The 13,775-nt window shown below is 40.9% G+C and overlaps 1 protein-coding gene and 1 long non-coding RNA gene across 2 annotated transcripts in view; both read left to right on the top strand.

Moving 5' to 3' along the window:
* Positions 1-5,291, top strand: part of stpg2 (sperm-tail PG-rich repeat containing 2) — a 49,036-nt gene extending 43,745 nt beyond the window's left edge. The window contains exons 13-14 of the mRNA XM_047592418.1: positions 4,435-4,586; positions 5,160-5,291. Of these exons, the coding sequence (XP_047448374.1) occupies positions 4,435-4,586; positions 5,160-5,181 (174 nt within the window). The 3' untranslated portion in view covers positions 5,182-5,291. The remainder of the gene's footprint in view (positions 1-4,434; positions 4,587-5,159) is intronic.
* A 6,332-nt stretch (positions 5,292-11,623) lies between these two features.
* On the top strand, positions 11,624-13,011 carry LOC125011654. The gene is made up of 2 exons (XR_007113213.1): positions 11,624-11,901; positions 12,975-13,011. It is a non-coding gene; the product is annotated as an uncharacterized LOC125011654 (long non-coding RNA).
* Positions 13,012-13,775: the final 764 nt, after the last annotated feature.

The following is a 13,775-nucleotide window of genomic DNA, read 5'->3' as shown; positions in this document are numbered from 1 at the left end:
TGTAAAAAAACAGAAAAACAAAATGGTCCTGTTTTTACTAAACACTGAGCAGCAGTAGTTACATAATTAAATCTCTCATACCAGCCTGGAGTCCAAAGACTTGCAGGTGAATTCGGGTGAATGGACGAGTGGTTGTTTGTTGCAATAAGCACATATTTCAGCATCTGTAGTGGCTGATGGATTGAAAACCCAACAAAGGTTAAACAGGGGAATCGACTTAAAATCTGACATTTTCAGTGTCCATAAACACAACCCAGCAAAGAAGGGGTTGAATCCCTCGGCCGACTGGGACCTTTCTCTGTGGAGTTTGCATGTTCTCCCTGTGACTGCATGGGTTCCCTCCAGGTACTCCGGCTTCCTCACACCATCCAAAGACATGCTTGTTACGTTAATTGGTGATCCTAAATTGTCCATAGGTGTGAGTGTGAATGGTTGTCTCCCCTCTGTCTGTGTTAGCCCTGTGATGGACTAGTGGACCTGTCTTCCCCAATGACAGCTGGGATAGGCTCCAGCCTCCCTCAGCCCTCCGGAGGACAATCGGTTACAGAAAATGAAAGAATGAATGATTTCACAAAGGAAATACTGAGAGACGCCTGTGTATGGTGACGACAATGCACGGCACGGCCGCTTAGACAGGTGCTCATTTCGCTTGACATACAAGAGGTGGTGCAGATATGAACGAGAAAACTAATCACAAAGCGAAGCTCAACATTTGAAAGCACACATGGCTGAATGGAGCCTGTCCAGACGAAGAGACGGCTCCCTATAAGCTGTTCCCTCACTGATGTTTTTTTTTTTCATATTTGTCCAAAATGCCTTTTCTGCCCTGCGTTTCCTTGAAATATAAATACACAAAAAGGAAGTCCTGCAAAGATCCATGTTCCATGTATGATACATGTATCCATGTTGTATTTTAATTACATCTTTTAATATTTTCTCTCAGTAACTGTAAACGATTACAGTTGTAATGTCATAGCATTACAACATAACGTGACCGGTGGCTCAACACAGCAACTAGCTATAGTGCTTCCATAAGGTTGTGTGACCCCACCCTCTGGCTAGTAACGCACGATTTCTGTTAGAAACCGTGATCCTCAAGCTGAAATTTTCCGTGACTTCTGCTACCAGAAACACAACAAACAACTGTTGTGTGATCTGACTGAACTCCAGGTGTTCCCGTGCAGTTCATGCAGACATACATACAGTCATCTTGTGGCTCGGTTAAGCGTTAGAAATTTCAGTTCCTTTTTTTTTTCTTCTTATTTTTTTGATGTAATTAGGTAATTGATCTTAAGCTGTGTGGCGCCACGGGCCGCGAAGAGTTAAAGAAGTTACGATGCGGTGCAGAGAGGGAAAGGAAAAAAAAGACAGTGGAAGATAAGCAGGCAGAGAGCAGGATAATAGTGATGAGAGGGAGACACGGACGGGTGAGAGGAAAAAGGTGAGACAGTGGCAGAGGTGAGACAGCGCTGAAAAGGCGGCAGAGAAAGAGGAGCAGGGAGACAGGAGCAGCAAATTGAGCTGCTGAAGAGGGTAGTTAAATTCAGCAGCAGAAGATGTGTTCTGAATGGAGCAGACGGTCGCGTAATGGAACTGTAGCCGGTGCGGCGTCAGTGTGTGTGCATGTGCGTTCATCCATATGTGTGTATAATGTCGCAAAGCTATCTACTAGAGTGGCAGTAGTCCACGGTGAGGGCTCATTTAGTGCATCCATTAAATACGCCATGTGAGGAAAGTAGGCTTGATTACCTTTCTCACGCAGAAACTGTTCTTATTGGTCGGGCTTAATTTAACAGGCAGAGGAGTGCGTACGGAGAGTGGGAATATAAAAAGACGCAGGGAGCAGACGTCAAGCAGAAACAAATATTAATTAAACGCTGTGATCTTTGCAGATATATTATATAAATATAAACCTGCCGAGTACAAGGAACACGCGGTGCCAAATTGAAGGAGAAACTCAACTTTATTTGATATTCATTATGAGCCAGACCAGAACGTGTTCTTAACACCGCTGACATTTTGTCAAACATTTCTCGTGGGTGGTTTTATGCCTTTACCTGGGCTGTTTCTGAGAGTTCTCGCTTTAATTATACTTTTAATCCTTAATGTCTTTTGTGAAGTTTATTCAGAGAGCTACGCAACTGCAGCTTTGAGTTTGTTTGACTATACAGTAGGAGCCTAGGTGTCTCTATATGGCAGCTGAAAGCGCACTCTGTTTCTACCTGCGTGGAGGAAATGTTTTGTCCACTGATCAGGCATAGCATTATGACCACCTTCCTAACATTGTCTGTTAAATCGGGAAATTATCCTTGTCACTTCTCACTCCTGTTTGAGTGTGGTGTGTCTGAGTGGGGAGTGATGTAATCAGAGCCCAGACCCAAACACTGATTCTAAATAATCACATCCATGTTTATTGGATTGCTCAAGCATTCATATCAAGGTGCTTGTTTGAGCCAAGTTGTTATATTAGGTAAATCAACTCTTATCTAATATAACCTGGTTTATCTCAGTGTCCTTGTGATTTGTGTGGCCTTGTATGTGGATCGATGCATCGCTTTGTGTCAAGTTAATGTTTGAATTCTTTCGTGCGCCTATAGATTGATTGTGTACGCCGTGTTCACTGAAGGAGCTTGCATCGCTTGTCTGTGTGCGGCATGTGTTGTATGTGTGTTATGGGAAAGACTCTGCATCCGGCTCTCCTTCGCCTGTGCCTGCACGCACACTTGAATATGTCTGCATACATACTGAGTAACATAATCACCATCTCCAATCACCACCCCGCAAAGATCCCATTTCCCTTCTCCCCTCTTTGACCCAGTGAAACCTCCCATAATCTCCCTCATCATTGCCATGCCGATGGTGTCGTCACTTCCAAGGGCTCTTCCCCCATCTCCTCGACCTCCAGGGTAACCCAGAGGGTGACCTAGAGTTGAACCTGCAACCCTTTTCCCATAAGGATCAATACTGAGATCTGAGCAGCCCCGCCGATGTGCCTAAATCCTGCCGTGGCACCTCTAGCATACTGATGTGTGTGTCTGTGTCTGCGTGTGCGCTACGAGAGTAGGGGGAGAAAACAAAAGACAGCGAGAGCTTTGATACCGTACAAGAGGTAGCCTCCCTCCAGGCACTACCGAAATGGGAAGTATAGTGGATTAAATACATGCACATGTAGCACATCTGCGTATGTATACATCTTCATCTTTTGTCTGTTTGCATGCACATGAGAGGGGATTTCTGGGGTTTTTTCGGTTAGACTTTGAAGCTCATGCTGTATTTACTTGAGGCTGTGGGACCTTTTTTCTTCTGTTCCCCTCGCTAACACCTGGGAATGACAGACTCATTATTCGTGTGAACTCCTCCTGTATGTGAATTCAACTTTAATGACGCCTTTCTCTAGAAGCATATCAAAAAGCGGTGCAACCCGCTGTGTAGTAACAAGGAAAAAAAAAAATGCAGGACGAGGACTGGGACAAGACAAAGACGATGGAGAAAAAAGTCAACAGGCGGCATTTGTTTTGAGTGTATATTTTAGAGGCTCTGCTAGCATGAACATACACAAAAGATCCTATGCTAGCAGATATAGAAATGGAGAGAGAAAATATCTAAAAGAAGAAGGTGGCAACCGTCTACACACTGAGTTTATTATCACCTATTATCATGTTCTCTTCTTTGCATCATTTGCTTCACCCAGGCACAACTCATCTGCTTGCTTCTCCTGTTTTCCTCTCCTCTGTTCTTCCCTTCTCCACTGCCCCACCGTCCTTTCCCCTTTTCTGCCTCTACCTGGCTGCCTTCAACCACATATGTGCTGAGCTCTGCTCAAGGTTTCTTCTCATCCTGTTAAAAGGCAGCTTTTTTTTTTCTTGCCAACGCTGCCTTTGTGCTCGCTCTGGGGGCTCCGGGCTATGGCTTTCTGGGGTCTTGAGACACTACGGCTAGTATTTGGCGATACATAAATAAAATTTAATTGACACGCATAAATATGGATGCGTAGCTCAGCACTGGATGTAGACTGAATAATTATTCCAAGGTTTGCTCTTTTAAACACTTTCCTGTGAGGAAACTAAGGAAATAAGTATTCGGGTTCTGATTTTAAAGTCAAAGGACGACCATTCACAAGTCCACAGTTTCTTTCCTGTTTCCATCTTTACATTAGTACCTTCCTATTAAAACAGCACCTCCTGTGTTGTCAGTATTTGTCTATGAGTAAATTTGTGTCCACAATTGTACAACTATGTGTCTGCATTGTGCGTACACCGATCAGGCATAACATCATGGCCACCTTCCTAATATTGTGTAGGTCTCCCTTGTTCCTCCAAAACAGCTGTGACTCTGTCAGTGGTTTTAATGTTATGCCTGATCTGTGTATATCCACATACTGTATTGCTCCTAGTTGGCTTACCATCATCCTTCCTCTCTGTTCTGTTTGTGCAGCTGAGTCCAGGCATCATGAACACAGTCCTGAAGGGTACCTTCAATGTGACACTCAACAACCCTCTGAGTCCCTGCTGTTCCTCCCGCACTCACTCTGAGCCCATCAACATCGTTGCACCCAACACCTTCCTCAGCAAATTCAGAGGTGAAAGGTGAGTGGGGTAAAAGTTCAGTCTTGAGGTCAACACAGTTCAACTCGTATTCTGGACAAACCTGATCTAGTGGCTCATGAATATTTACGGCCCTATCCATTTCTGTTGGGTGTATAATTGATAATGAGAAAGCGTACTTTCAGTGATTAAATTGTAACTTCATGCAATTTAAAGGTGGATTTGTAAACAAGTAGATTAACTCTGATAATGACAATATTCACAGAAGCATTTTACTGGTATTTGAGTCTTTCTATTTGCATTCTGTGTTTCCACTCGTCACCAGTTAAAAAAGCTTATTTAAGTGCTCCGTCCAACCTGCTTTTATTTGTTTGTTTTACCGTGTGTTTGTGTGTAAACGTTGCAACTTGCAATCAAATAACAGCACAAAGTCTATCCCTAGAGCTATTGTTGTGGTAATAGTCTAAAAGTCTGTTGGAGACTTCCCTCGGAGTAAATATCACAGTTAATTCGCTAATTACAACAGCTAATAACTTGTGACTATTTGAAACTAAAATTAAACAGAGAAAAATCCTCACTAATTGACTTTTTTTTTTCTCCTCTCATTGTTTTTAGGCACCTTTGTGGAAGTGTATGACTGCTCTTGCATCTACAGCCGTTCATGACTATCCTGATTCAGCGTTTTTTTTGGTGGATCAGTCTCCTCTGTAAAAACTACTTATGGAATAACATTTACAAAGCTGTTAACAGAATATTGCCTGAAGTCATTTACTAGCAAGTTACTCTAAAAACGGCACAATGGTTTCTCAAAGAAGCGAATCAAAAGATCCAATCTGACATCCATGGGACAAAGGTTACGATGAGAAAGTTTTACTGCTTGTTTGCTAGTGGTTAGACAGAAGCATGGGCCTATAGCTTGATTTGAATTCACGGGTCTTAATTTCCTGAAGCCAAATGGGCAGGAATCATGTTTTATTTAATTCCGGTGAACCGGTGCTTGGGGCAGTTAGTAAAAATGCTGTTTTATTCCTAAAGATTTATAGCTATACATTATTGCTTAGCATGCATAAAACATGAAGCCACGCATGTAATGTACATTGATGATGGCCACCACAGAAACAGCCGTGAAGGCCATGTAGAAGACTTATAACTTACCGTACAGCGTGTTCTAATTGGTTTGCACTCTGACAGGCTTTGCTTATTAATCAGGCTTTGTCACCCAAACTAAAAGACACAGCCGCATGTGAAAAAAAAAAAAACATTCTGCTCATAAATACAACACTACAGCTCATATGTGGGGGAATTATTTGGTTTTAGTTGTAAGACACACTGATGTAGAGAATTCTCCTTTTAAAACAGTAGTTTGTCATTTTTGGATATACACTTATATGCCAGGAGAGAATGGCACAAGTCTGTCATATCTGATGAATATTTAGCATTCAACTTGCCAACCACTTTACTTGGGTGCTAGTTAGAGGGAGCCTCTGCTTATTTCCTGGCAACCAAAGGGCCGTGGCACACCAAGCTGGTGGCTGGTGCTTTGGTGAAGATCAGATTAGAGACGGCAAAAGTAAACAAATCTTCGTGTCATCTGAACATTCAAATACACAAATGTTTTCACGATGCAATCACCCTGAGCGAACAAGGCTGATCTGCACGATTCTGCAGAGATCAGCTCTGTACAATCTGTGTGCAGTTCTTCGTAGCTCCCCAGCTTCCCATCCAACAGTAGCTCCTCTGGTTTTTCCCATCCCAAGACTTATTTCCTGTCACACAGGGAGAGCAGAGCGTTGTTACACCTGGCTTCTGTCGCCGGTGTTTCTTTTATGCAGGTTTACTTAAAGATATGCTACTGACAAGTGGGGATACATATTTGTCATATCACAGGATTTGCCACAAAAAAACTGGAACGGGGAAGGGAGCGCAGCCGAGAGATGAAGCGACATAAGTTCCTGACCTTGTGCAAGTGGCAGCAGAGAGGTAGCAGTGTCTGGCTGTCATGGGGTGATGCAGGCACTTAATAGTGTCGGGTAAACCACTTTCACCGGACGTTACAACTGGAGAGTGCAGATTTTCTTCCTCTTTTTTTGTCTGATCGCTCGCCATAAATCAGCTATTCATCGCTGTGGGTGAACGCGTGTGCTCGGGCCGCGACGCAGACAAAGAAAGGAAGAAAGAAAGCAACAAGAGGTGTTTTAAGAATTGACAGAACAGGTAAATCTTGTTGTTAGGGGGCAGATTAGTCATCGGATTTGAAGTAACCTTTTCTGTTGAATGATTCAAACCACCCACTCCCCACCCCCGCTCTCCCCCCTTGATGCCTCCTTGTCCTGCTGTGTTCAAAATGTCTCTCTGAATGTTCAGAGTTACAGGTTAGACAGAGTACTATGTCTCTGATTGTTCCTGTGGGCCTTTTAGCCTAATGAGGTGTTTACCCCCTATCATTATTCAGCTGGGAGTGGAGCAGAGAGGGACGGGGAGGGGGAGGAGGACAGGGTAGATGGAGGAGACGCGAAGAAAAACAGAAGGAAGCAAGAAAGGGGATAGGGGTGTAGGAAAAAGAGGCCAGTGGAAGATGCAGAAGAAGGAGAGATGGTAAATGGGCAGAGAAAAGATCAGAGGGTTGAAAGCAAGCGAGAGGCAGAGGAAGAAAAAAAAAACCCAGAGAGGAAGGGGAAAGAGCCTGGTGTTATTTATGCCTCCCTCGGCACTCGTTTTTACCTTTTTTTCCCTGCGAGCTGTTTTACATCGGCGATCTAATTAAATCAAATAAATCACAGCGCACGCACACACATACACAAGCACGCACACACACGAGGCCACAGCGGCCCCTTTGATTCTCGGATTGTGAACATCTCCTTCCCCTACCCCCTCCGCCCGAGATTGAATAAATCTCGATTATGGTGCATTACACAGCACATCATTCATGTTGTTTATTGGTCTCAAATATGCAAACAGACCACGGGCATAAAAGTGATCGATGCTCAAATATGTCCTTCCCTTTTTTTTTTTTTTTTTTGCTCGAGTCTTGTCTCTCACACGGCACCAGAGCACTGCCACTTACACATGTCTTGTATGGAATGAAGACATATTGTATTGTGTCCTTACGCTGTCCCTTCATGATGGCTATTTATATTGTCTTTATGAGACAAAGGCACTTTTATTGCCTCATTTACTAAAGCACCGTCTCTTCTTTTGAGCCCTTATTAAATCTAATTAGCTCTGGCGAACCTTGAAGTCGTCCCTGAGAGATCTCTTGATAATTGTAAAATAGAGGTGAGTTGCTCAGTGTTTTTATTGCTTACAGTGGGATTCTGAAACATGAAACACACGCAAAGAGCTAGCGGCTGCTAAAGCTGCAGTTTGTTTCCAGGAAATGGGTTCCTCTGGGAGATAATTGTCTGGGCATATGTTGTCCAACTATGTTGTTAACAAACATATAATTTTTTGGCCAAACCAAGTGTGAAATTAATATTCATATACCGTGATAAAAACAGTATCGCAAAGGCATCATAACAGTTCATCTGTTTAAAAAGAAAAAAAAAACTACACAGATGACTGTTTAGGTTCAATCCTACGAAGGCTTAGTTGAGTAATTTTATTACTTATATCCATTCTGTTATTATACAATAGCTATTTTCTCTTGATGGGTTCATTATTTCAGTACTGTAGGGTGAATGTTTTACTGGAAGTGTAAAACATAAATAGACTTTATTAAACGGATCTTAATAGATTTTTAATGGAAATGGTTTCTGAAGTCATATTTTCACATAATTTATGATAAAAACAAGTGATCAAAAGAAAAGTTTCTCTTTTCCGTTCTCGGGAGTTTCTTTTTCTGTAAGTAACCTAAAGTCCAGCTTCAACCTAAACAATAGTTTAAATTCTGACTTTATCATCAACCTGTAACGTAATGGGTTTTAAAGAGCTGTAAGTGTATTGGTAGTGTTTGTGGGTGTGTTGACGCTTATATCCACTGAGCCCAGGTTATTGTACACTATAACGTGTTTCTGCTAAACGTGTAAGTCTTTGGTGAAACTTACCAGAGGTCAAGCTAGTTTTATCAATCCTCTGCTGACTTTATAACGTCAATACATGTAAATGTGACGCACTATATTTAGCCAGAATCATCTTGAGATGACAGCTTTGCACACACACATAAAGCTTGGTGGAAAGCCAGATTAGCCACTGTCTTTAATTAAAGGAGATGTACAGTAGTGCCGAAGAATCGATGTGTAGGTTAACAAGTGCTGACAAGGGCACAGTCGACAGTGAGGCTTCATTAAGATACAAGACGGGGCTCAATCGGTGGCAGCCTCCGCTGAAGTCCTGCTTACATGTGTCTACTTTTCAAGCATGGAGCGTTTTTATTAATGTTGTGCTAAATGTCTGATGATGGCTACCTGGGGTCTTTAAAGAACGCAGTCAGGCAGCTGTGAGGCTTCCCTGTGACAGTAAATCATTCAGATACATGAAGGTTTTTAGGTTTTTAGATTACACTGAATTCCCTTAACTGGCATATTTAATGAATGTTGTCAGCATCTGTGATGAGACTCTGGATTGGTTCATCTCCAAAATGGCAAACTCGTCCTCCTTGATTATACTTTTGAGATGCATCTTCCTCATGTGATCTTCTCTTTTGTGGAGTCCCCCAGGGATCTATATAGGTTCCCCTCCTGTTCACTATATACAGAAAATCACGCATAGACAGTTTTTTTTTTTTTTTTTTTTTTTTTACAAACCCTGCAGCTTACCAACCCTGTATGAGCCTTTTTGCCTGAGGTCCATCAGCAGCGCCTCAGTAATTGTTGATTGTTCCTAAATCTTGTCATTAAAAGTAAGTGGGCCCCTTAGCTCAGGCAGACAGACTGGGTATCCTCTTTAGAGCTCTTTTTTATTGTGCATACTAGATGGATGGTATTTGTTGTAGCTATTGAAATAATTTTCTCATAATATTTTTATGCTTTGGATTTTATTTGCTGCATATCTTCATTTATTTCAATGGCTTTTGTACATTTTTTGAAAGGTCATGTACAAATGAAGTTATTATTACCACTATGACCCTTCTGTGATTACGATGTCCTGGTTAGATTTAGGCCAAAAACAATTCGTATCTTTTCTGTTTCCTGTTTCCTTTCTTTTCTTAGACAACATGTTGTTAAGATCTCTCAGAAAACTGTTGCATATGTAATGGTTTTGAATTTTTAATGCTTTATGTGACCCTGTTTGGTTTGTTTTCCTTGTGCTTCCTGTATTATCTCGTAATCACTCTTCATGCTGGATTTAAGTTTTACTTCCTGTCTGTTCCTACCACTGTGATTTCACTCACCTGTCTTTATTGTGTCTTTTGTCTGTGTGCGTCTCTCCTTGTTTGTCTCCCCTGTCTCCCATTACTCCACCAGCCCTTGTGTTCGAGTACATTTATAACCCTGCCTTTCTCTTTCTCAAGTTGTCTGTGATGTTTCCCTGTTTGTGCTACACTTGTGCTTCCTCGTGTTCACAAGTTCTTGTTTTGGTCCTCAACTATTTTTGGAGTTGTGCCGTTTGATTATCCTCAGCAGCACCTTTTGTCCTGGCTTTGTGAGTTTTTAAAAAAAATTAAATTTCACTTGGAGTTCTTATTCCTGCCTCTCTAGACTATGTGTCTTGCATTTGGGTCCTACCTCCCTTACTTCTATACGAGACATACAGTCATGATTGACACACAATCCCGAACACTTGCCAGACAATTATCTCACCATAAATTAAATGTAATTTATACAGTTGGCTATGTTGTTTTCATCTCTTTCCTTCTCTCTTTCTGAAACGTTTAGTCTACAATTATCTTCTTATCTTTTGTCTTCCTCTTCCTTAATTTTCAAGTTATTAAAATTGACTCATTGATGCATTTGCAAATTTAATTTGTGTCCAGATTTCCGATACTCATCTTTTACTTTGACTCTAAAAATCTAAAGCCCTCACTGAAATTTTATGGGCAAGTTTGTTTTATTTCCCCTATTTTGTCCAGGAAGAACTAAGCGTGGTTACTGCTGCTGTACACTCACACAGGTGCTGGTTCAGAAGAACAGCCAGAATCTCAGCCTCACTGCTCGAGGATTTGGCGAGAGGCAGCCGTTTATTAATTTCACATGTTCACACGTTCAAAAATAGTCCCGCAAATCTGTCTGATGAATATTAGTCAAAAGATATTATTGAGGTGCTATTGCACACTTTTTATTATAATCATTTAGCTTTATCTCCTTCACAACTTCAAAATGTGTTCTTTGCCTTTTTGCAGTTCATCAGCGGATGTGTCAAGTTAGCTTATGTTATCATATGACACTGTGATAATAAACCATTTCTTCAGTGGGGTAATTATCTTAATTATCATCAAAACAGTAAAACCTCCTTATAACTTGAGATGCACTCATTCACAGTTAGACTCCAGAACTCCTTGTCTTGATCACTGGCAAACATTATGGAATACATGGATATTGATGCTGTAAGCCATTTATCATGTGAGGATTTAAACAGCATAAAGTAAAATGATAAATTTCATGAATACCTGACATTTGAAGCCACTTTAGGAGAGTTACTAATATTGGGGTGTCAAACCCATTTTGTTTCAGGGGCCTCATACAGCCCCTGTTTGATCTTAAGGTGGCCAGACCAGTAACACCATAGCATATTGACCTATAAATAACTACAACTCCAAACGTTTCACTTTGTTTTAGCTCAAAGAAGTAGAAGTACGTTATGCAAATGTTTGCATTTAATGAACGACCAGACATTTGTTAAAAAATGCAATTTCTGTATAGTTCAGTGTTGTGTTATGTCCACAACTCTTGCTAAAACTGTGTGAACACAGGGAATAGCATTTAGTGTCTTCAATGTAATGGTTGCACTTTGCAAATGCAAATCCCGTAGGCCCGATTTGACACCCGTGCACTACTAAGACAAGAAGAGCGAAACAGCGCCTCTCTGCGTCGTAACGGCAGACCAATGTTAGCTAATGTGTGTGGTCAAATGCGGCGTTGCACCTTCACCAACATCAACAGGTGAATCTGATTAAAGCTCAATTGAGTCAGTCATGCGTTATCAGTCACGTGTTAAATTTGTGACCCCGAAAGAAACGTCGACTTTTATATTAAAGTCAGCTATACTTTTACACGTCGCATTCTAGTTAAGAGTCAACTAATAATATTATTTAAAGGATTTGCTCGTTTTTCCAGTCAGTTTTTAGTGGTTAGCTTTAGCAGCTAGCAAAGGAAATGAGCACCTTTCTTGTTCATGGATACGAACAACTACATCTTCAAACTACGTCTTCAGATGGATTTATTTTCTGGGTGAAGGGAAACTGGATTTCAGTGACAAACATGTGAGTAAGATGCGCTCTTTATTTAGCTTATATCCTACCGGGGCTGCTACTTTCTCTCCTGAAGCTTAATTAAACGACTATCTGTGCCTGTTTAACACTTTTATGTTGTATTTTGTATTGGTCACGTGCACTGTTAAGATATTATCACACCCGCAATTTCTCTAAATGTTGCGTTGAATTTTGAGGTCACTTGTTGAATGTGTGCAGATGGGCCTCTGCATGTCTGTTATGCTATTTTTTTTTTATTTATTTATTTATTTATTTATTTTTTTTGTATTTCAGTTGAAATACAGTCAACAACTGTATAACTGTATAACAGTTCAGTTGTATAACTCGCAATGAGTTGTCAGGCTGCATCCTGCTGGGAAAGGCTGCTGCCAGGAGGAGTATCATTGCTATGGGGTGGGGGTGCATTGTCTAAGTAACATCCACATCCACAGGTCTAAAGGCTTCACAGCAGAATATTGTATTTTCTCAAGATGGTTAATGTTGTTTCCTTATCCTGTCAATAGTTTTAATGTTGGTGAATCCTGACATTGTCATCTTAGAATATCAGGGAAGAAAGAATCCACTGAATAACCTGGTCATTCGGTATATTCAGGTAGTCAGCTGACCTCATTCTTTGAGCATAATGTTGCTGAACCTAGAGCAACTGCAGCAAACCCCAGATCATAGCACTGCCCCCACAGGCTTGTACAGCAGGAACTAGGTATGATGGATGCACCACTGCATCTGCCTCTCTTCTTACCTTGATGTGCCCATCACAATGGTTCCCCACTATCCTTCCTGTTTTTAATAATGTGTAGTTTTTTTTTTTTAGTTGTATTTCTTAACCCAATTTTACTAGTTTCTTTCTTTCTTTCTTTCTTTTCCACTAACACAAGGGTCTGTCTTTCCTTATGGTTGTTTCAAGAAGTGAGAAGCTACTCTGGCCAGGCATTGTATTTATATATCATACTTTTTATTAAGAATCATGCAAATACTGACATTTCTTAGATTTCGCTACGTTCAGTTCAATTTTATTTATGTAACACGTGTAATCACAGGGCTTTTTTTTTTTTTTTTTTTCACAGCCGAGCCAAGACCTTCCAGTATTATAAAGAGAAACACTGTATAACGACCCTAAGCACGCACTTGGCAACAGTGGGTAAGAAAACCCTCCTGCGTATAAACACGAGGAACCCTCAGACAGAAGCAGACTGTCTGAGGCTGAAAAAATATGACCGTCAGTGCTGACATGCTGCTGAAAAGATCCTGCTCTAACCTATTGAAGTGAGGCCAGTAATTCCAGCTGAACTCACTGTTATGTCTGTGAATACAGTTTGAGACAACTCTGCGCTTTGTGACATGCTTCTCATGCTACGACGTAGCCTTTAGGAGATGGGTAAGTTGAGGCAAATTGGATTTACATTAGATTCTACATTTGTTTCTATTAATGTGGTCACTGAGTGAAAATCGGTTGTGTAAGAGTTTGACTGAATGTCACGTGATTGGTCATGATGCAGCAGCTTGAATGGCATCATAGATCCATTATGGATTTATTAACTAGTGGGTAAAATGAAATATTATCCTTATTCTCCTTACACTATATTTATATTTTCTTTATTGCCAATGACAAACATTTCCTAAACTTGTCTAATAATATCATTAAACAGTTGGTTAATAATTAATTCAGCTCAACAGCTGAACCGAGTTCAGGATTCATCATCTGTGTTAGCTGTGTCCATACCACGATACATCCATTAACTGGAACTCATTAGTGACAACGCGGTATTTCACCACCAGCCCTTAATATGAATCAGCACTAGCAAAAGACATTTTAGACTTTCGCTGCCATATTCTTCATTATTGGAATTACATTTTCTAAGTTAAGT

The sequence above is a fragment of the Mugil cephalus genome, chromosome 8 (genome assembly GCF_022458985.1).
Source record: "Mugil cephalus isolate CIBA_MC_2020 chromosome 8, CIBA_Mcephalus_1.1, whole genome shotgun sequence".
Classification (NCBI taxonomy): Eukaryota; Metazoa; Chordata; class Actinopteri; order Mugiliformes; family Mugilidae; genus Mugil; species Mugil cephalus.
The sequence above is the reverse complement of the archived record's forward strand: the minus strand, read 5'-3'. Positions and strand labels throughout refer to the sequence as shown.